At 41.3% G+C, this 23723-nt stretch overlaps 1 protein-coding gene across 2 annotated transcripts in view; it reads left to right on the top strand.

Annotated features, from left to right (window-relative positions):
- Positions 1–23723, top strand: part of TEX11 (testis expressed 11) — a 963534-nt gene that overhangs the window by 218752 nt on the left and 721059 nt on the right. For both annotated transcript variants that reach the window (XM_075835681.1, XM_075835680.1), the window contains exon 8: positions 2796–2876. In XM_075835681.1, the coding sequence (XP_075691796.1) occupies positions 2796–2876 (81 nt within the window). The remainder of the gene's footprint in view (positions 1–2795; positions 2877–23723) is intronic.

The following is a 23723-nucleotide window of genomic DNA, read 5'->3' as shown; positions in this document are numbered from 1 at the left end:
CTTCCCAGTCTATATCCTGAATTGCAGCCCTCATCCTGGCGAAATTGGCCTTCTAAAAATTAAGTGTTTTTGCCCTCTCAGCTGTGTTTGTTTTTTACAGTATATGGAAAATATAACTATATTATGATCACTGTTGCCGAGGTTTTCACGAACATTGACGTTCCCAACAAGCTCTTCATTATTAGAAATGACCAGATCCAACAGAGCTTCACCTCTAGTCTGGTATTCCACAAACTGGTCCATAAAATTTTTATGACACCAATTAATATCCCGGTAATAAAAATCTCCCATTATCACTACTGTACCCGCCTGTGCAGCCCGCTCCATCTGTTTATATAGCTGAACTTCTATCTCCTCCGTTATATTGGAGTGGTCTATAGATTACACCAAAAGTAATTTTTTCAGTGTTTACCTCCCTTTGTAATTCCACCCACAAGGTTTCAAGCTCCTCACAATCTCACCCTCTAATGTCTCTTTCACACTCGCCTTCATATCACTTCTCACATACAGACATACACCACCGCCATTCCTATTTGTCCGGTCTTTCCGAAACAGTGTAAAGCCCTGTAGATTTCCAGCCCAGTCATGTGAAGAGTCTAGCCATGTTTCAGCAACACCAACTATATGTATATTTTCTTCCAGTACCAAGGCCTCCAGCTCCCCCATTTTGCTTGCTAGACTTCTGGCATTTGTGAACATACACTTTAACTTGCTTTTTAAATGTTTCACTTTAATTATCATAAATGTGATTATTTTACATATTTTGGGCATTTTTATTTTCATTGCTGTTTTGTAACGAAAGGATCTCCTTATCTTGTTGCCTAGTCCTCTCCCCACAGTTTGTTTCTCCCCCCACCAATATAGTCTGACCCCTCTCTAACCTAACTACCCCTTTATTTTCTACATTGACCTCCCTCCTCAGCCCTAGTTTAAATACTCCGCCAACCCAACTAGAATTCTCTCCCCCAGCACAGCGGACCCCCTTCCACTTAGGTGCAAATCATCTGCAGAATACAGTTTGTACCCCAATGAAAAGTCAGCCCAGTGCTCTAGGAACCCAAAGCCTTCTCCTCTACACCAAGACTTAAGCCATGCATTTAACTCCCTTAGCTCCCGCTGTCTTTCCTGTGATGCGCATGGCACAGGCAGTATTCCTGAGAATACAATCTTGGAGGTCCTTCAATTCAGCTTGTAGCCTAGTTCTTTAAAACTATCCTTACGGCTCCTCCACCTACAATTTATTCTGTCATTGGTACCCACATGGACCACAACAGCTGGATCATCACCAGCCCCTCCCAGCAATATCATCCATATTTCCCGAAACCGACCACAGTTCAGGGAGCCGGGTTTCTAGCATCACAGTTATCTATAATCATAGGAGTCCCTTCCCGTGGGAACACTGTCCCTGGTCCCGCACTGAAAGCATCATTACAGTGTGGGGCAGTATTCCCACGGAGAGACAGGAACTCCTAGCAGCATTGATAACTGAAGCTAGGAGTCAGGCTCCATGAATTGTGGTCGGCCTGGGAAATACGGCCGATACACGCTCCATATATCACGGACCACAAACGGCTGTCTGAATAAGGCCTTAGTTTAGTTACACAGTGCGGTCAAATAAAATTTTTTTTGCAGCAATATTTGCAAAATCGCGGCAAAAACGTGATTTGACCGTACTGTGATAATATAGCCTAACAACACTATTTTTCCATGTTTTGTATCCTTTTTTTTAATGCAATTTTCGTAATCGCGGCACAAATCACGCTGCGAGGGGGCCTGCGAGGGTTATGAGAGGGGGGGGCTCGCAAGGATTGCGTGGGGGGCCGACAGTCCGGGGGGTGGGCGACGACTGCCCGTCGGGCCACTTTTCTTCAGCCATGTGGCCGGGCCCCTGACGGGAGTACTAATAGTACTGCCCTGTGCTGATGACATAATTTGCAGCCTCCTTGGTTTTTTTTTACGGATCAAATACGGATGCAATAACGACCGTATTTACGGACACCCTTCCGTAAATACGAATGAATTATGGCTGCCTACAGATCCGTATTTACAGACAGTATTTTCTAATAGATGAAAATACGGTCGTGTTCATGGGGCCTTAGGCCAGGTTCACACGAGCGTGTTCGATCCGTGATATGCGGACCGTTTGTCAGCAGTATTTCCCGGACCGAACACACTGCAGGGATCATGTTTTCAGTATGGGACAGTTTTCCCGCAGCAAGGCAGGGACACCTAGTGTCATAGATAACTATGACGCTAGGAGCCTGGCTCCCTGCAGTGTGTTCGGTCCGGGAAATACTGCCGACATACGGTCCGTATATGACGGACCGAACACGCTCGTGTGAATCTGTCCTTAAAGGACGTTTATCAATCCGCTATGGTGTCCTGGCATCTCCAAGCATTAACTGGACAGGCAATTGATTTCAATGGCCCTGATGTAATGAATCATTTCTCCTGTGGTGGCGCTGCAGGGGAGTTGAACACTTACTGCCAGGTTCCCCTAAAGATTACAGCTGATTGCTGGGGGTCCCAGATTTTCAGTGGAAAATAAATTGTCAAAAGCTGACAACCGCTTTAATATCCACTAGGACTCCAATCCATGTGCATAGAACCATATTACCAACAAACAGGCAATTCATCCGCCTTTGTGAGTGCTGTATTACAACATGTATCTGTAATGTGGCCCTGTATTTGTACATTGGAAAACTTGATACTAGTAGGGTGAACAGAGCCTAAAATTGAATTATTTTTCTAGTAAACCAAGATGAGTGCTAAACCTTATGCATGCATTTTCACAGGCAGTGTCTCAGGAAAATTTTGAAATGGCTTCAAATATGATTCAAAGATGCAAAGATATGTTGCAGAGACAACCAAATGAGGTGAGAGTTGTTCTTGACATAATTTCTGATTTATGCTACATGATAATGCATAATTATTAAAAGTACAGGGAATTTTTATTCAATTATATTTAAATTTACTGCTTAATTTTAGTTACAAAACGGTCATCTGCTCTGTCCAACTTTTACCTTGAATTTTATTTATTTCTGTTACTTATATAGCACCAATATATTCCGCAGCGCTGTACAAAGGTCAACACTTACTGTCCCTATTGGGGCTCACAATCTAAGTTCCCTATCACTATGTTTCTGGGGTGTGGGAGGAAACCGGAGTACCCGGAGGAAACCTATACAAACTCCATTCAGATGTTGTTCTTGGTTGGATTTGAATCCACGACCCAAGCGCTACCTTGAATATATGCATTAAAAAGGTTGTCTCACAAAGAGAACCCCTACTCTAAAAAAAAATGTCTGTGTGAGGTCCTAGGAACCATTAGCTGATCTTACCGGTTGGGGACGTTTTGTCCAGCTTCACATTTCCCCTACAAGGCTATACATGTAATACATGGCCGGATTGAGTCCTTAAAAGGGTTTTCACAGAATCCTAAATTATCACCTATCCACAGGATTGGTGATAATTTTCTGGGGACAATACTGATCGTGAGAATGGTGGTTTTGAACGCCCAGATCCCCTTCACTCTACCCCCCGCAGTGAGGAGCAGTTTGATCGGAGCGGTGGTCGAGCATGTGCACATCGCTTCATTCAATGTTTATGAGAATGACGGAAACAGCCGAGCGCTGTGCTAAGCTGTTTCGGTCATTCCCATAGAATTTGAATGGTGCGGGTGAGTAGGTACCACCGTTCTTGCAGTAAGTGGGGGTCCCAGCAGTGTGGCCTCCAGCGATTATCCTGGGGGTAGGTGATAATTTATGATTCTGGGAAAACCTGTTTAAGAGCAGGAATTATTCCTATCAAACTGTGTTTTTACTAATAACAATCATTCAATGCATTCGGAAAGTCTTCAGATTGTTTAACTTTTTTTCTTATGTTGAGACCTTGTGCTAAAATAAAAATAAATTCAAGTTTTTCCCCATCATTCTGCACTCATTACCCATAATGACAAAGTTAAAACAGAATGTTAGTAATTTTTGCTCATTTATTGAAAAGGAAAAACTAAAATGTTGCATTGACACAAGTATTCAGATCCTTTACTCAGTACTTAGTTGAAGCACCTTTTGCAGCGATAACAGCCTCCAGTCTTCTTGGGTATGAAGACACAAGGTTTGCACATCTGGATTTTCTTCCATTCTGCCCCTCAGAGCCACTCAAACTCTGTCAGGTTGGATGCGGACCGTCGGAAAGCCATTTTTAGATCTCTCCAGAGATGTTCGATTGGGTTCAAGTCAGGGCTCTGGCTGGGACATTCAAGGACATTCACAGAGTTGTCACTAAGCCACTGCTTTGTTGTCTTGACTGTATGCTTAGAGTCATTGTCTGGTTGAAAGGTGAACGTTCAGCCCAGTCTGAGGTTCAGAGCACTGTGGATCAGGTTTTCATTAAGAATATCTCTGTACTTTTTTCCATTGGTCTTTCCCTAAACTCTGACCAGTCTCCCCCCAGCTTCTGAAAAACACCCCCACAGCATGATGCTGCCACCACCATGCTTTACTGGTATTGGGCAGGTGTTGAGCAGTGCCTGGCTTCCTCCATACATGTTGCTTAGATATGAGGTCAAGAAGTTTGATCTTGGTTTCATCAGAACACAGAATCTTGTTTCTCACAGTTTGAGAGTCCTTTAGGTGCTTTTTTGCAAACTCCAGACAGGCTGTCATGTGTCTTCTACTGGGGAGAGGCATCTTTCTGGCCAATCTGCCATAAAACTCAGATTGGTGGAGTGCTGCCATAGTGATGGTTGACCTTCTGGAAGTTTCTCCCATCTACACACAGGATCTTTGGAGCTCAGTCAGGGTGACCATTAAGTTCTTCATCACCTCTCTTACCATGGCCCGTCTCCCCTAATTACTTAGTTTAGTTGGGCGACCAGCTGTAGGAAGAGTCCTGGTTATTCCAAATTTCTTCCATTTAAGAATTATGGAGGCCACTGTGCTCTTGGGAACTTTCAGTCAGCACAATTTTTTTTGTACCTTTCTCCAGATCTTTGCCTCCACACAATCCTGTCTCTGAGTTCTACAGGCAGTTTTTTCCTCCTCATGTCTTGACTTTTGATTTTTGCTTTGATATACATTGTCAGCTGTGAGACCTTATATAGACAGGGGTTTGTCTTTCCAAATCATGTCCAATCAAATAAATTTACCACAGGTGGACGCCAATCAAGGTGTAGAAACATTTCAAAGATGATCAAGAGAAATGGGAGGCCTCCAGAGCTGAATTTCAAGTGTCTGAATACTTATGTCCATGTGAAATTTGAGGTTTTCATTTTTAATAAATTTGCAAAAATTCCTAAAATTCTGTTTTCACTTTGTCATTATGAAGCATTGAGTGCAGAATGATAGAATGATGGGGGAAACCCGAATGCACTGTATTCAGATCTATTTGGGAATAAGAATATAAGTGAATAAGAACAGTTATTCAGACTCCCTAAAGCATGCCAATGCTGCCTGAACCCCCTCTTCTTATTACTTTTTAACCATCCTAATAGGCTTCACGTTAGTGTATAACTGACAGCTCTAATGCATTGCATTGCATTACTAGCTCCGATCCCAGCCGATTAACCCCTTAGATGCCACGCTCAAAAGCGACTGCGGCATCTATGTGGTTTGTAGCTGACCAGGGCCGCACCTACCATGAGGCGAGTTGAGCCTCTGGCTACAGACGGCATACTGCAGAGTCTCAGAGGGCGCGGCATTACAGAGCTGCTGGCCCACGTTTCCACCACTTTTCAGCAGCTGCAAGATGTGCTGCCTCCTTAAAGAGGCTCTGTCACCAGATTCTCAAATCCCTATCTCCTATTGCATGTGATCGGCGCTGCAATGTAGAGAACAGTAACGTGTTTTTTTTTAAAAAACGTTCATTTTTGGCCAAGTTATGAGCTATTTTATATATATATATATATATATATATATATATATATATATATATATATATATATATATATATATATATGCAAATGAGCTATGAAATGGACAACTGGGCGTGTTTTTTTCGTATGTCCAACTGGGCGTGTATTGTGTTCTTAACTGGGCGTGCTTACTTGTTTCACTAACTGGGCGTTGTGAATAGAAGTGTATGATGCTGACGAATCAGTGACCAATCAGCATCATGCACTCCTCTCCATTCATTTACACAGCACATAGTGTTCTTACTAGAACGATGTGCAGCCACATACACAAGTGTACTGATAATGAATACACATGACCTCCAGCCTGGACGTCATGTGTATTCAGAATCCTGACACTTCTGAATCTTTTCTGTGAGATTTCCAGCAAGGGAATCTAAATCTCGTTTACCTCGTAATATTGCGAGATTACGCGTGGCTTGCTGGAATCTCACAGAAAAGATTCAGAAGTGTCAGGATTCTGAATACACATGACGCCCAGGCTGGAGGTCATGTGTATTCATTATCAGGACACTTGTGTATGTGGCTGCACATCGTTCTAGTAAGAACACTATGTGCTGTGTAAATGAATGAAGAGGAGTGCATGATGCTGATTGGTCACTGATTCGTCAGCATCATACACTTCTATTCACAACGCCCAGTTAGTAAAGCAAGTAAACACGCCCAGTTAAAAACACAATACATGCCCAGTTGGACATACGAAAAAAAACACACCCAGTTGTCCATTTCAAAGCTCATTTGCATATATATAAAAGTGCTCATAACTTGGCCAAAAATGAACGTTTTAAAAAAAAATAAAAAAATGTTACTGTTCTCTACATTGCAGCGCTGATCACATGCAATAGGAGATAGGGATTTGAGAATCTGGTGACAGGGCCTCTTTAAGAGAACATTTCTCCTCTGCCACCTTAATAGCCCCCCCTGACTCCCCCCACCCCTGCTCTCCACTCTTCTGTCCCTATTGTAACATGATCCTGCTCAGTGTCGGGACAGGTGGCGCGCAGCGTGTCTGCACTACACTGCTGCCGGCATGTAGAGGCTGAGGGTAAATCCTGCCATGGACTCACCGATCCATATAGGCAGCAGCCTGCACAAAAGGTAAGGGTATGTGCACACACACTAATTACGTCCGTAAATGACGGACGTATTTCGGCCGCAAGTAGTGGACCAAACACAGTGCAGGGAGCCGGGCTCCTAGCATCATACTTATGTATGATGCTAGGAGTCCCTGCCTCTCCGTGGAACTACTGTCCCGTACTGAAAACATGATTACAGTACGGGACAGTTGTCCTGCAGAGAGGCAGGGACTCCTAGCATCGTATATAACTATGATGCTAGGAGCCCGGCTGCCTGCACTGTGTTCGGTCCGGTACTTGCGGCCGAAATACGTCCGTCAATTACGGACGTAATTAGTGTGTAAGCACATACCCTAAATGTAATGTGTATGTGTAGTGTGTACATGTATATATATATGTATATATATATATATATATATATGGCTGTAATATATGTACTGTATGTTTATATTTGTGTGTATGTATGTACAGTATGGCCTCACGCACCCAACCGTTTTTTCACGGCCGTAATTTATCCGCATATTTGCGGATGAATTGCGGATCCATTCATTTCTATAGCCCTATGAACACAACCGTACTTTATACGGATCCGTGTGTTTCGTTTTAGCGATCAGAGGTTGCTAAGTGCTCAGACCCCCAATGATCAAAACTTCTGACATTTTTCTATGGCATGTCAAAGTTTTTTTTAAAGTTTAATTACACTTTAAAGGAAAGTTCTTTTTTTTTAATGTGTTTTAATTATGAGCCTATTTTTTCTAACTATTTTAATATGTTCCCTAATGTAACTGTATTTATTCATATATTTGTACTAATAAAGATGGGGCAGCCATCTTCATTAGCACCTGTGTATATGTTTCTGCATGACACATACACAGGTGATATATGGCGCACCCAGGGCATATGGTCGGCTCCCATCCCTACTTTCCTATCTCCTGCTGGAGCCATTCTAGCTTTAAACTGTGCATGCTCTGTGGCATGTACGGTTCACAGGGATCCACAGCCACCCTCGCTTCTAGGGGGAAGAGGGGCGCCATTTTATCTAAGAACGACAGCCACTGCAGTCATCGCAGGAGTTGTCTATCAATTGAAATGAATTGCCAGGCCCTGCCTGCTGTGAATGCAGGACCGCCCGTCAATTCATTTGAATTGCCACCTCCTCCTGCCCCACACCCTTAAGGCCTTATTCACACGACAGTGAAAAATGGCCGTGTGACGGCTGTTCTTTTAACCCTTTCAAGACCGAGTTCATTTTGACCTTCATGACGAGCCCCATTTTCTCAAATCTGACATGTGTCAATTTATGTGTTAATAACTCTAAAATGCTTTTGCCTATCCAAGCGATTCTGAGATTGTTTTCTCGTGACATATTGTACTTTATGTTAGTGGAAAAATTTGGTCAATAAATTCATTGCTTATTTGTGAAAAACACCAAAATTTAGAGAAAATTTGCAAAAATTATGATTTTTCTCATTTTAAATGTATCTGCTTGTAAAACAGATAGTAATACCACACAAAATAGTTACTATTTTATATATTCCATATGTCTACTTTATATTTGCATAGTTTTTTGAACATTATTTTATTTTTCTAGGACGTTACAATGTTTAGAACTTTAGCAGCAATTTCTCAAATTTTCAAGAAAATTTCAAAAGGCTATTTTTACAGGGACCAGTTCAGTTCTGAAGTGGCTTTGAGGGCCTTATGTACTAGATAGACCCCATAAATCAACCCATATTAAAAACTGCACCCCTCAAAGTATTCAAAATAGCATTCAGAAAGTTTCTTAACCCATTAGGCGCTTCACAGGAATTAAAGCATAGTAGAGGTGAAATTTACAAATGTTATTTTTTTTGCTGAAATTCATTTGTAATAAAAAAAAATCTGTAACACGGAAGGTTTTACCCGAGAAATGCAACTCAATATTTATTGCCCAGATTCTGCAGTTTTTAGAAATATACCACATGTGGCTCTAGTGTGATAATGGACTGAAACACCGGCCTCAGAAGCAAAGTAGCACCTAGTGGATTTTGGGGCCTCCTTTTTTTAGAATATATTTTAGGCACCATGTCAGGTTTGAAGAGGTCTTGTGGTGCTAAAACAGTGGAAATCCCCCAAAAGTGAGACGGTTTTGGAAACTACACACCTCAAGGAATTTATCTAGGGGTATAGTTAGCATCTTGACTCCACAGGTATTTTGCTATATTTATTGGAGTTTGTCTGTGAAAGTGAAAATCTACTTTTTTTCTGAAAAAATATAAAATAAAATAATATTTGCAAGGAATAAAGATTAAAAAACACCCCACAACATGTAAAGCTACTTCTCCCGATTACGCCAATACCCCATATGTGGTACTAAACTGCTGTTTGGACCCACGGCAGAGCTCAGAATGGAAGGAGCGCCATTTGGATTTTGAAGCGCAGATTTTGCTGGATTGTTTTTCAGTGCCATGTCTCGTTTGCAACGCCCTGGAGTAAGCAAAACAGTGGAATCCCCCCAAAACTGACCCCATTTTGAAGACTACACCCCTCAAGGAATTGTTCTAGGGGTATAGTTAGCATTTTGACCCCACAGTTTTTTTTGCTGAATTTAGTGGATTAGGCCGTGAAAATGAAAATCTACTTTTTTCTGAAAAAACATAGAAATGTTTAATTTTTACAATGAATAAAGGAGAAAAATTACCCCAAAATTTGTAAAGCAATTTGTCCTGATTACAGCAATATGCCATATGTAGTAATAAACTGCTGTTTGGACCCACGGCAGGACTCAGGAGGGAAGGAACAATATTTGGCTTTTGGAGCTCAAATTTAGCTGGAATGGTTTTCGGGTGTCATGTCGCATATGCAAAGCCCCTGAGGTACCAAAACAGTGGAAACCTCCCAAAAGTCCCTTTAGGGGACTGGAACGAGCGATCATTAGGTCGCTGGTACAATACACTGCAATACTAATGTATTGCAGTATAATGTCATTTTACAGGCTCCTGTAACAGCGCGATCGCTGTTCCTGTCCGTTAGTCCCGGGTGTCCGCTGTAATACACAGCGGACACCTGCAGAATATGGAGCGGGCGCAGCGTGTGAGCCCGCTCCATATATAACCCCTCGCACCACGACATGCTATTAAGTCGTGGTGCGCCAAGGCGTTAATGCACAGCGGATAGTGCAAAGTGAAAATTTACATTTTCCACTGATATGCCATTTTAATGCACAATATATTGTGCCCAGTTTGTGCCACTGAAGACAAATACCTCATACAATGTTGAGCGGGTTCTCCCGGATATAAAATGTCATATATGTGGACGTAAGCTGGTGTTTGGGCACGCTGTGGGGCTCAGAAGGGAGGGAACGCCATTTGGCTTTTGGAGCGCAGATTTTGTTTGGTAACTGTTCTGTTTGGGGTTTTGCTGGTATTTCAGTTTATGATGTGGGGGTATGTGTAAACTGGGCAGAGTACATCAGGGCATAATAAGAGGGTATAATAATGGGGTACATAAATAATAATTCGCAGATATGTGGCCGCAATGGATCCTATCCGCTTTTGGAACACTCTGCACATTTTGCATCGCCATATTCTGAGAGCCAGAACTTTTTTATTTTTTCTCCAACGGAGCTGTGTGAGGGCTTATTTGTTGCGGGACAATCTGTACTTTTCATTAGTACCATTTTAGGGTACATGTGATTTTTTTTTTATCACTTTTTATTAGATTTTTTTGGAAGCAAAGTGACAAAGAAACTTAAATTCTGACAATGTTTTTTGTATTTATTTTTTTTACAGTGTTCACCGTGCGGTATAAATGACATTTTGCTTTATTCTGAGGGTCGGTACGATTACGGCGATACCATATGTATATAGGTTTTTTATGTTTTGTGGCGATTGCGCAATAAAATCACTTTGATAAAATTATTTATTTTTTTGTGTCACCATATTCTGAGAGTCATAATTTTATATTTTTCCGTCAAAAAAGCGGTGTAAGGGCTTGTTTTTTGCGGGACGGGTTGTAGTTTTTATTGGTACTATTTTGGGTACATGCGACCTTTTGATCACTTTTTATTCTATATTTTGGGAGGGTTGATGACCAAAAAAAAGTGATCCTGACATTGTTTTTTAATTATTTTTTTTGCGGTGTTCACCATGCGGGAAAATAATATTATAGTTTTATAGTTTGGGTCGTTATGAACGCGGTGATACCAAATATGTGTACTTTTTTTTAACATTTTCATTTTTTTCCTATAATAAAAGACTTATTATAGGAAAAAAAGCATTATTTTTTTTGTAACTTTTCTAACTTGTTTTTACACTTTTATAAAACTTTTTTATTACTTTATTTTTTACTTTTTACTTGTTTTACTTGAAGCCTGGCAGCACTGATTGCTGCTATAATACATTACACTACCTAGGTAGTGTAACGTATTATAAACTGTTAGTGTGACGCTGAGAGTCACACTGACAGGAAGCTTATGTGAACCAGCATCCGGCTGGTTCTCATAGGCTGCTGTGCATGGCAGACCCGGGGGCTGTTATATGGCCCCCGGTTCTGCCTTATAACCGACTGCAGCACCAGCAATCGGTCCCCGGGAAAGTTTGTTGTAGCAACAAACTTTCCAGTTTGTTATAGCAACAAACTTTCCAGTTTGTTATAGCAACAAACTTTCCAGTTCGTTGCTACAACACACTTTCCCTGCGATCACATGACCGGGACCTGAACTAATCAGGTCCCGATCATATCTCCGGGACCAGAGGCAGGTGATAACAGCGCGATCCGGGTGTCTACTCTGAGACACCCGGATTGCGCTTTTAACACCCACCGTGAATTCACGTCGGCACTGCACAGAGCCCAGCAAGTGCCGACGTAAATATACAGTGGTCGGGAAGAGGTTAACGGCCGTCACAAGGCCGTTTTCAGAACAATGATGTTCTATGGGTGTATTCACACGGCCGTTTTTTAACAGCCCGTGAATAATGGGCGTCAAAAAATAGGACATATCCTATTTTTGGCCGTTTTAACGGCCTGGCAGCCCACATAGAAGTCAATGGATCCGTTTTTAACGGCTGTCAATACATGTAACAACCATTAAAAATGTCTCTGTGACATGGGGATTTGCAAGGAAACTACTAGTTCCCTTGCTGGCTATCGGCGGCGCGATGACATACTCACTGATGCAGACACTCACTGATGCAGCGATGTCTTCTTCTGGTGTGGTCGCTAGTCTCACAGGTTCTGCGAAGGCGATGCGAGACGCTGCATCGGTGAGTGTCATCGCGTCGCCTTCTCAGATCCCTTGAAGACGAGAGACCTTACCTGAAGAGGACAGCGCAGCATCGGTGAGTATGTACGGCATTCATGTCGGGCTGTGTGGCATCATATACAGGAGGGCTGTGTGGCATCTGCAGTGAGGCTGTGTGGCATCATATACAGGGGCGTGCGTGGCACCATATACAGGGACGTGCGTGGCACCATATACAGGGAGGTGCGTGGCATCATATACAGGGAGGTGTGTGGCATCATATACAGGGCGGTGTGTGGCATCATATACAGGGAGGTGCGTGTCATCATATACAGAGAGGCTGTAAATAGTGTCTAGGTGAACACGTGACCTTCTTTTGGGTGTTTTCAGGGGGTTGGGACAAAAAAGCCTGACCAATGAAATTAATTCGTTTTTTTAACGGCCATTAAAAACGGACAGACGGACTGGAAATGGATGAAAATTTGGAGACACTGATGTAAAACGGCCATGAAAAACTGGCAGTTGACCAGTTTTTAATAGACATTTTTTTTCACTGTCGTGTGAATATAGCCTTACCTAACACTTCAATGTGACTGCTAGTAACCCCGGTCACGTAGCTATTACAGAGACTCTTCTGTCACTTTAGGAGTCCATGCATTAGCATTTTCTGGTGCACAGGACCTCCCATATGCATCAGAATTATTAATAACGATTAATAATTCTGCCGCATCTCTAGTTCCAGTGTGCCGCAATAGGAACTACAGTTCATTGACCTCTAGTTTCTAATGCAGCGCAGGGGAGAAGAAAGAAGACAGAAGACTGCAGTAGGTGAGTATAAGTATTTGTATTTTTCATACTGGTTATGTTTTGTTTTGCAGGTTCCGCTAGACCATTTGGACAACGTCGTAGATTCGTTGGATTACTTCGATGATCTACATTTTTTTAAATAAAATGGTCAGAGGGTTATGTGAGGGAGTTTTTATATCAATTAAAAAAATTATTTTTTATGTATTTTTTTATCCATTACTAAGGCTGGTGCTTAGTGTTAGACAGTAAAAAGGCTAGCACCAAACTCCCATTATTACCCCAGTACCCACCACCATCAGGGGTACCAGGAAGAGCCGGGTACGTTCCAGGACCCGACCATCTGAAGGGATGTCAGTGTCCGGTCGTCACTTCAGTTGACATAAACATTTTTTAACCCCTTTAGGACACAGCCTGTTTTGGCCTTGTGTACACAGATGATTATTTCAAATCTGACATGTGTCACTTAATGTGGTAATAACTCCAGAATGCTTTTACATATCCAAGCGATTCTGAGATTGTTTTCTCGTGACATATTGTACTTTATGTTAGTGAAAAAAATTGGTCGATAAATTCAATGTTTATTTGTGAAAAACTTCAAATTTTAGCAAAAATTAGCATTTTTCGAAATGTAAATGTATTTGCTTGTATTTGCTTGTAAAAGATAGTAATACCACACAAAATATTTACAAGTTAACATCCCCCATATGTCTACTTTATGTATGCATCGGTTTTTTTCACGCCCTTTTATTTTTCTAGGATGTTACAAGGCATAGAACTTTAGCAGCAATTTCTCATATTTTCAAGAAAGTTTCAAAAGTATTTTTTTAAGGACCAGTTCAGTTCTGAAGTGGCTTTGAGGGCCTCCTATATTAGAAAGGCGTTTCACAGGAATTAAGGCAAAGTAGAGGTGAAATTTTACAAATTTCATTTTTTTTTGCCGAAATTCATTTGTAATAAAAAAAAATCTGTAACACAGAAGGTTTTACCAGAGAAACGCAACTCAATATTTATTGCCCAGATTCTGCAGTTTTTAGAAATATCCAACATGTGGCCCTAGTGTCCTAATGGACTGAAGCACCAGCCTCAGAAGTAAAGGAGCCCCTAGTGGATTTTGGAAGTAAAGGAGTCCCTCCTTTTTCTAGGAATATATTTTAGGCACGATGTCAGGTTTGAAGAGGTCTTGTGGTACCTAAGCAGTCGAAACCCCCCAAAAGTGACCCCATTTTGGAAACTACACTCCTCAAGGCATTTTTCTATGGGTATAATTAGCATTTTGATCTCACAGTTTTTTTTGCAGAATTTAGTGGAATTAGTCTGTGAAGATGAAAATCACCTTTTTTTTCTGTGGAAACATAGATTTTTTTCATTCTTACAAGGAATAAAGGAGAAAAAGCACTCCAACATTTGTAAAGCAATTTGTCCCGATTACGGCAATACCCCATATATGGTCATAAACTGATGTTTGGACCCACAGCAGGGCTCAGGAGGGAAGGAGCGCCTTTTGGATTTTGGAGCACAGATTTTGCTGGATTGGTTTTCAGTGCCATGTCGGGTTTGCAACGCCCCGGAGGGACCAAAACAGTGGAAACCCCCCAAAAGTGACCCTATTTTGGAAACTCCACCCCTCAAGGAATTTTTCTAGGGGTATTGGGAGCATTTTGACCTCACAGGAGCTAAGGTGACCAAAAAACAGCGACTTTATTTCTTACAGCGTTCACCGTGTGCAATAAGTTACGTTTTACTTTATTCTGCGGGTCGGTACGATTACGACGATACCATATGTGTATAGTATTTTTTAAGTTTTGCAGCGTTTGCACAATAAAATTACGTTCTATAAAATAATTTATTTTCTGAGACACCCTATTCTGAGCCGTAACTTTTTTATTTTTTCGTCAAAAAAGCTGTGGGAGGTCTTTTTTTTTGCGGGACGGGTTGTAGTTTTTATTGGTACTATTTTGGGGTAAATGCGATATTTTGATCACTTTTTATTCTATATCTTGGGAGGGGTGGTGACCAAAAAATAGTGATGCTGACATAGTTTTCCGTTTATTTTGTTTGCGGCGTTCACCGTGCGGAAAAAATAACATTAAAGTAACATAGCTTAGGTCGTTACAAACATGGTGATACCAAATATGTGTACTTTTTTAACGTTTTCATTTTTTCCTATAATAAATGACTTATTATAGGAAAACAAAAACTTTTATTTTTACACTTTTATAAAACATTTTTATTAACTTTTTTTACTTTTTACACTTTATTTTTTTGTTTAACTTTTTTTTTACTTTTTACGCTTTATTTTTTTTACCTGCAGCTCTGATCGCTGCTGGAATACATTACACTACCTAGGTAGTGACGTCACTGTCACTCTGACAGTAAGTCTACGAGGACCAGCTAGAGGCTGGTTCTCATAGGCTTCCATACATGGCGGACACGGAGGCCGTTGCCTGGCCTCCGGATGCCATCACAAGCATCAGCAGCCCCCACAATTGCATGGGGGCTGCTGATGTGCTACAAACCCCCTAAATGTGGCGATCGCAATCGAGCACCACATTTATAGGGTTAATTGCCGAATTCAGCGACAGCTGATCTCCCAGTTCCCGATGCACACCTTGTCGCCGACAGTGTGCATCGGGAACGACACATTGACTTCCTGTCACTCTGACAGGAAGCCTATCAGGACCAGCCGAAGGTTGGTCCCGATGGGCTTTCGTCCATGGCAGACACGGAAGCCATTGTTTGGCTCCCGTTTGCCATTCTATCTATCAGCAAACCCCGCAATTTCGGACCGGGGTCTGCCGATATGCTAGAAACCCCTAAAATTCAGCGATTGCAACCGATCGCTGAATTTAAGGGGTTAATTCGCCGAGTTCCCGGTGCACACTGTCGCCGACAGTGTGCACCGGAAACAACTCAGTAACTATCTATACGTCCTCGTACGGGAAGTAACCACCCGCGATGACGTATAGTTACTTACTCGTGCGGATAGGGGTTAATTGAAATAAAAACTCCCTCACACAAGCCACTTTCACCATTTTATTTAAAAAAATAAATAAAAAAACATAGATCGTGAAAGTAGTCCAATAAATCTACGGCGTAGTCCTAACGGTCTATTGGAACCAACTGGAAAAAAAAAGTGTATGAAAAATAAAAAAGTATACACTTTCCTTCTCCCCTGCAACGCACTAGAAACTAGAGATGAAAGAAAAATAATTCCCCATCATGTAAGTCTGCTACCTGTCAACTGAAAAGTAATACGCCAGAGGGAAAAATGTTCCCACATGGCAGAGTACCAAGTCCCAGGCCCAGGTGAAGCTTTCTTTTAAGACTCCACCATTGGGAAACATTTTTTCCTCTGGTGGAAGATTTTTCCATTGACATGTAGCAGTTCCATAGGGGTTGTATTAGGGAGGGCAAACTCAGCAATTGCACAGTGCCCTAAAATGGGCCGGTACTCTTAGGCAAGTGCTGTGTGCTTGCCTCCAGGCTAAAATTTGCCAGCCAGCCCTGGGCCGTTGGCTCCCTGCCCCACCGTTTTCTCTCGTAGGCCTGCGGTCTACAACAGTCCAAGAACACGCTATTGATGTCAACGGCATAGCGCGATTATGTCACTGCATCATGCCATCCGCGCTGGGCCGATGAACTCAGCATAAAGTCAGAACGTTCGGCTGGGGTTACTTGGATAGATTTGGGGGGGGGGGTGCATTTCTATAGTTTGCCTCAGGCAGCAAATGGGCTAGGTTCACCCCTGCCTATGACGCAATTGTGGGGGTGCCTAAGAATGGCCTTCTGGTCTGCCAAGTACGGAAGTTTATTAGGCTCCAACGTGGCCTAAGATGCTTCACATCAGTGATATGTGACAGCTGTAATTCATTGCACTACATGGCATGTACCCCAAAATTGTACCAATAAAAACTACAACCCTTACACAACTTTCTTGATGGAAAAATAAAAAAGTTATGCCTCTTAGAATATGGTGACAAAAAAATAAATGATTTAAAAGAAGAAAAAAAAAAGTAATTTTATTGCTGTAAAACAAAAGTACTATATACATTTGGTATCCCCATAATCATATCATACGGCAAAATGAAGTTAATATGATATTTATAGCAGGGTAAACAATGTAAAAAATATATATTTAACCCCTTAACGACATCCAACGTATGGGTACATTGGAGCATTAAGTGGTCACCGTGTCTAAAGACACGGTGACAGAGTAAAGATGGCTGCTGCGATTGGTCGGTCTGTGCGGCAGGGCACAGTGATACATTGGGTATTGGTGCTGTCTAGGACGGCACCAATCCCTGCCATGTACTTGTGAGTCAGTGGTGATGGTGCCACCCCCCCCCCCCATTACTACCATTGGTCGGTCTGCATAGACCGACCAATCGTAGCCATGGCGGGCGTTTCAAACACCCTGCACCAGCTCTGCTCACCTCATTCCGATTAGGAATGGTGAGTAGAGCTGGTGTGATAGTCTGTGAACCGAATATTTAACCTTGCTGAAGCCTTCTGTGCTGTGATCGTCCTCTTCTGCATCCTGCTGTGTCTTCATTCACTGTGATCATCATTATCAACTGTGCTGCTGTTGATTATTTTTTTTAGCAGCAGCACTCGTGATTCCTAAATTTCCCTTTCCCAGTCCCTGTTCTGTAAATATTAGACAAGAGATAATGACCACTAGAATTATTCAAGCATAAATTCTCAAATACTGAAGTACTCTGTAGAACCGAAGTAGGTTTAAATGAGGACATAAAATGGTGAATCTCAATCTCAAGCCCGGCATGTGGTAGACTGATAAAAATGACAGGGTTTTACGCCTAGTCTATCACAGAAGTGTCCAATTCGTTATAGATTTTTATCCAGCCACCATTGAAACACTGATGATAGCATTCCGGGAGCAAATATAGGATTAGCAAATTATCTGGCTGCAGGTGTGTGCACAGAACAGAGCTGGAACCTGTGACTTAACATCTCACAGCGTCAAGGAAGAAGAGAGGAGTAGAGGTTTCGTGTTTCTGAAGGGAAGGACTCCAGGGTTGAACCCCCAGAATGCCCCTCGTCCTGGGAGTTAGTCGGAAAATAGTGTGGGATTTGGTGCACCCACTGCTGGACCAGGGTTATCACCTTTACGCGGATAACTTATACACCAGCATCCCACTATTTAAATACCTCTCCACCAGAAATACTGCAAACACTGCTTGGCCAACGTGTCAGAAGGGGTGAGAGCATGGCATTATGCAGCGAGAACGTGGTGTTCGTCAAGTATAAGGGCAAGAGGGATGTCCTTCTCTTGACCACAATACATGGGAACGGCAGCACCCATGTCCCTGTGTGAGGTACCCCCACAGTGACCCACAAGCCAGATTGCATTGTGGGCTATAACATGTACATGGGAGGGGTTGATCTCTCCGATCAAATGCTGAAGCCCTATAGTGTCATGAGAAAAACAAGTGTGTGGTACAAAATCGTGGCCATGCACATGGTACAGATGGTATTGTATAACGCTTACATGCTATCCAAATGTGCAGGCTGGACAGGGTCACTCCTTAATTTTCAAGAGGAGATTATCAAGGTGCTTGTGTTTGAAAACCAGGCAGGGGAGGTCTCAAACACATATGCTGAAAGCGATGGCGCTCGTATTGCACCAGGGTACCACTTTGCCGGCATCATTCCCCAAACTGCAAAGAAAGGAAGATCCCAAAAAAGGTGCAGAGTGTGTAGCAAAAGGGGTATAAGAAGGGACACCACTTATCAGTGTGACACTTGCCCCGAAAAACCTGGCCTCTGCATAAAGGATTGCTTCAAGGCTTACCACACATCTATGAATTATTCATTTTATTATTTATGTACCCTTTTATTATACTCTGATTTGCTTTTCACAACTTACACATGCCCCCACATTATAAATTGAAATACCAATAAATACGACCAAATTTGAATAAATTCAAACAAAAAACCTGTGCGGTCAAAATGCTAATTATACCCTTAGATAATTACCTTGAGGTGTAGTTTTGTGTATGGTGTCACTTTTGGGGTGTTTCCACTGTTTTGTTCCCTCAGGGGCTCTGCAAATGCGACATGGCGCCGCAAACCAATCCAGCAAAATCTGAATGCCAAATAGCACTTTTTCGCTTCTAAGCTCTGCCGTGTGTCCAAATAGCAGTTTATAAACACATATGGGGGTATTGCTGTGCTCAAGAGAATTTCTTTATAAATGTTGGGATGCCTTTTCAGCTTTAGTCCTTCTGGAAATGTTGTTTTTTTTAGCTAAACCTACATTTTATTGGAAAAAGAATCTAGATTTTCATTTTCACGGATTACTTCCAATAATTTCTGCAAAAAACCTGTGGGGTCAAAATGCTAACTATACCCTTAGATAAGTTCCTTGAGGGGTGTAGTTTTCTAAATGGGATCACTTTTGGTGTGTTACCACTGTTTTGGTCCCTCACGGGCTTTGCAAAGGCGACATGGCCTCCATAAACGAATCCAGCAAAATCTGAATGCCAAATAGCACTTCTTCCCTTCCGAGCCCTGCCGTATGTCCAAACTACCGTTTATGACCACATATGCGGTATTGTTTTACTCAGGAGAAACTGTTCTACAAAGTCTAAATTCTCACTATACCACTAGATAAATTCCCTGAGGGGTGTAGTTTCCAAAATGGGGTCACTTTTAGGGGGTTTCCACTTTTTTGGCACCACAAGACCTCTTCAAACCTGATATGGTGCCTAAAATATATTTAATAAAAAGAAGGCCCCAAAATCCACTAGGTGCTCTTTTTCTTCTGAGGCCTGTGTTTCAGTCCATTACCACTCTAGGACCAAATGTGAGATATTTCTAAAAACTGCAGAACCTGGGCAATAAATATTGAGTAGCGTTTCTCTGGTGAAACCTTCTGTGTTACAGAAAAAAATAGATTAAAGAGGCTCTGTCACCAGATTTTGCAGCCCCTATCTGCTATTGCAGCAGATCGGCGCTGCAATGTAGATTACAGTAACGTTTTTATTTTTAAAAAACGAGCATTTTTGGCCAAGTTATGACCATTTTCGTATTTATGCAAATGAGGCTTGCAAAAGTACAACTGGGCGTGTTGAAAAGTAAAAGTACAACTGGGCGTGTATTATGTGCGTACATCGGGGCGTGTTTACTACTTTTACTAGCTGGGCATTCTGATGAGAAGTATCATCCACTTCTCTTCAGAACGCCCAGCTTCTGGCAGTGCAGATCTGTGACGTCACTCACAGGTCCTGCATCGTGTCGGCACCAGAGGCTACAGTTGATTCTGCAGCAGCATCAGCGTTTGCAGGTAAGTAGCTACATAGACTTACCTGCAAACGCCGATGCTGCTGCAGAATCATCTGTAACCTTAAAATTTGAGGAATTGCTGCTAAATTTCAAAGCTTTGTAATGTCCTAGAAAAATATAAGAATGTTCAAAAAACGATGCCAATCTAAAGTAGACATATGGGATATGAGAACTAGTAACCATTTTGTGTGGTATTACTATCTGTCTTTCAAGCAGATACATTTAAATTTAGAAAAATGCTAATTTTTTAAAATTTTCTCAAAATTTTGGTGTTTTTCACATATAAACACTGAATGTATCGACCAAATTTTACCACTAACTTAACCCCTTAATGACCGGGCATGTTTGTACCTTAATGACCAAGCCAGATTTGTCATATCTGGTATGTCTGACTTTATCAGAGAATAACTCTGTGAAAGTTTTGAATATCCAAGTAATTCTGACATTGTTTTTTCGTCACATGTTGTACTTTATTTTAGTGGTAAAAGTAGACTGCGGAAATTAATTAAAAAATAGAAAAATTTAAGAAATTTTGTAAAAATTTGCATTTTTCCCTATTTTTAACTGCAATATGTCACATACTGTACAATTTTTTTAATTAAATATATATTTCCATCTCTTTACTCTATTTTGGCAGCACTTTTGAAAAAATAAAATAAATTTTCAGCAATTTAGAGGACTTACAAATTGAACAATAATTTGATAAATTTTGAAGTACATTTTGTTTTCCTGCACCAAGCCAGGTTTTCAGAGGCTCATAGGTCTCAGAGAGATGGAAACCCCCACAAATGACCCCATTTAGGAAACTAGACCCCTTAAGGTATTTACCTAGGGGCATAGTAAGTATTTTGACCCAACAGTTTTTTGCTAAATTTAATACATAGCAGGTGAAAAAAAATAATTTTCACTTTTTTTCATAAAAGTATCAGATTGAAGACCAATTTCTTTGTAAAGCGACCATGAGAATGAAGAAACACAACACAAAATCTATCACCCTGTTTCTCCTGTTTTCAGAAATACCCACATTGTGGCCCTAATGCGCTGCCCGGACACACGGCAGGACCCAAAAGGAAGGAAGCACCCGGAGGCTTTCAGGACTCATATTTTGCTTGAAAATGTTTTAGGCCCCACTGTACATTTGGAGAGGCTTTGAGCTGCCAGAACGATAGCAACTCCCCATAAACGACCCCATTTAGAAAACTAGACCCCATAACGTAATTATTTAGGTGTATAGTAAGTATTTTGACCCCACAGTTCTTTGCTAAATTGAATGCATATCAGGTGGAAAAAAAAATAATTTCACCTTTTTCATAAAAGTATTAGTTTTAAGACCGATTTCTTTGTAAAGCGAACATGACAATGAAGAAACACACCCCAAAATCTATCACCCTCTTTCTCCTGTTTTCAAAAATACCCACATTGTGGCCCTAATGCGTTGTTTGGACACACGGCAGGGCCCCAAAGGAAGGGAGCACCCGGAGGCTTTCAGGATATTTTGCTTGAAAATGTTTTAGGCTCCACTGTACATTTGGAGAAGCTTTGAGCTGCCATAACGATAGAAACTCCCCATAAATGACCCCATTTCGAAAACTAGATCCCTTAAGGTATTTATCTAGGGGTATAGTTAGCATTTTGACCACACAGGTTTTTCACTAAATATATTGGAATTAGTCTGTAAAAATTAAAATGTACTTTTTTTCTGAAACAACATAGAAAGTTTTATTATTTACAAGGAATAACGAAGAAAATGCACCCCAACATTTGTAAAGCAATGTCTCCCGATTACGACAATACCCCATATGTGGTAATAAACTGCTGTTTGGACCCACAGCAGGGCTCAGAAGGGAAGGAGCGCCATTTGGATTTATGATTTTGCTGGAATGGTTTTCAGTGCCTTTTCGCATTTGCAATGCACTGGAGGGACCAAAACAGTGGAAACCCCCCAAAAGTGACCCCATTTTGGAAAAATCTTCAAGGAGTTTTTCTAGGTGTATAGTGAGCATTTACACCCCACGGGTCTTTTGCAGAGTTTATTAGAATTAGGGCGCGAAAATTAATATCAAAATTTTTTCCACTAAAATGTTGAATTTTCTCATTTTCACAAGGGATAAAGGAGGAAAAAAACAACCATTTTTTATAAAGCAATTTCTCCCGAGTACATGTGGTCATACGTTTTTTTTTCATTAGAAATTAATTAACCCTTTCAGGACTGATCCATTTTTTGCTTTCATATTTTAGATTTTCACTCCCCGTGGTGTGAGGGCTTATTTCTTGCGGGAGGAGCTGCAGTTTTTATTGGTACCATTTTTTGGTACATAAAAAGGGATTCAAAAGTTGTATTACATTTTTTTTTTTAGAACGAAGGTGACAAAAAGAAAACTAGCGATTTTGGCGGTTTCAATTATTAATTTTTTTTAAGGTGTGCACTGTGCAAATTAAATAATGGTATATTGTAATAGTTCAGACTTTTACGGACGTAGCGATACCAATTTTGTTAATTTTTTTTACATTACTTTAGAAGAAAAATGCAAAAAGGTGTTTTGTTTTTTTTAAATAAATTCTCACTACTAATAACTATAATTCTTCTACACATTTTATTAATCAATCCCCTTATGGGACTTGAGCCAGCGTTCATTGGATCACTGGTACAATACACTGCAATACTAATGTATTGCAGTATATTGCTATTATTACAGGCTTTTGTAACAGAGCGATCTCTGTTCCTGTCCGTTAGTCCCGGGTGTCAGCTGTAATACACAGCCGACACCCGCAGCGTATGGAGCGGGCTCAGCACGTGAGCCGGCTCCATACATCAACCGCCGCACCATGACGGGCAATTAAGTCATAGTGCGCAATGGGGTTAATGCGCAGCGGATGGTACAAAGTGAAAATTTCCATTTTCCACTGATACGCCATTTTAGTGCATAATATGTCGTGCCCAGTTTGTGCCCCTGAAGACAAATACCTCATAAAACGTTAAGCGGGTTCTCTCGGGTATGGCGACACCATATGTGTGGGCGCAAGCTGCTGCTTGGGCACGCTGCAGGGCTCAGAAGGGAGGGAACGCCATTTTGCTTTTGGAGCACAGATTTTGCTTGGCAGTAGTTTTGTTTGGGGTTTTGCTTGTATTTCAGTTTATAATTTGGGGGTATGTGTAATCTGGGCGGAGAACATCAGGGCATAATAAGAGGGTATAATAATGGGGTAAATAAATAATATATCATAGATTTGTGGCCGGTGTCGCATTGATAAATGTTAACCGCTTTTGGAACACTCTGCACATTTTGCATCGCCATATTCTGAAAGCCAGAACTTTTTTATTTTTTCACCACCGGAGCTATGTGAGGGCTTATTTGTTGCGGGACAATCTGTACTTTTCATTGGTACCATTTTTAAATTTTTT

This window comes from Rhinoderma darwinii, chromosome 8, assembly GCF_050947455.1.
Source record: "Rhinoderma darwinii isolate aRhiDar2 chromosome 8, aRhiDar2.hap1, whole genome shotgun sequence".
In the NCBI taxonomy this organism is placed as follows: domain Eukaryota; kingdom Metazoa; phylum Chordata; class Amphibia; order Anura; family Rhinodermatidae; genus Rhinoderma; species Rhinoderma darwinii.
This window is presented reverse-complemented; position numbering and strand designations above follow the sequence as displayed.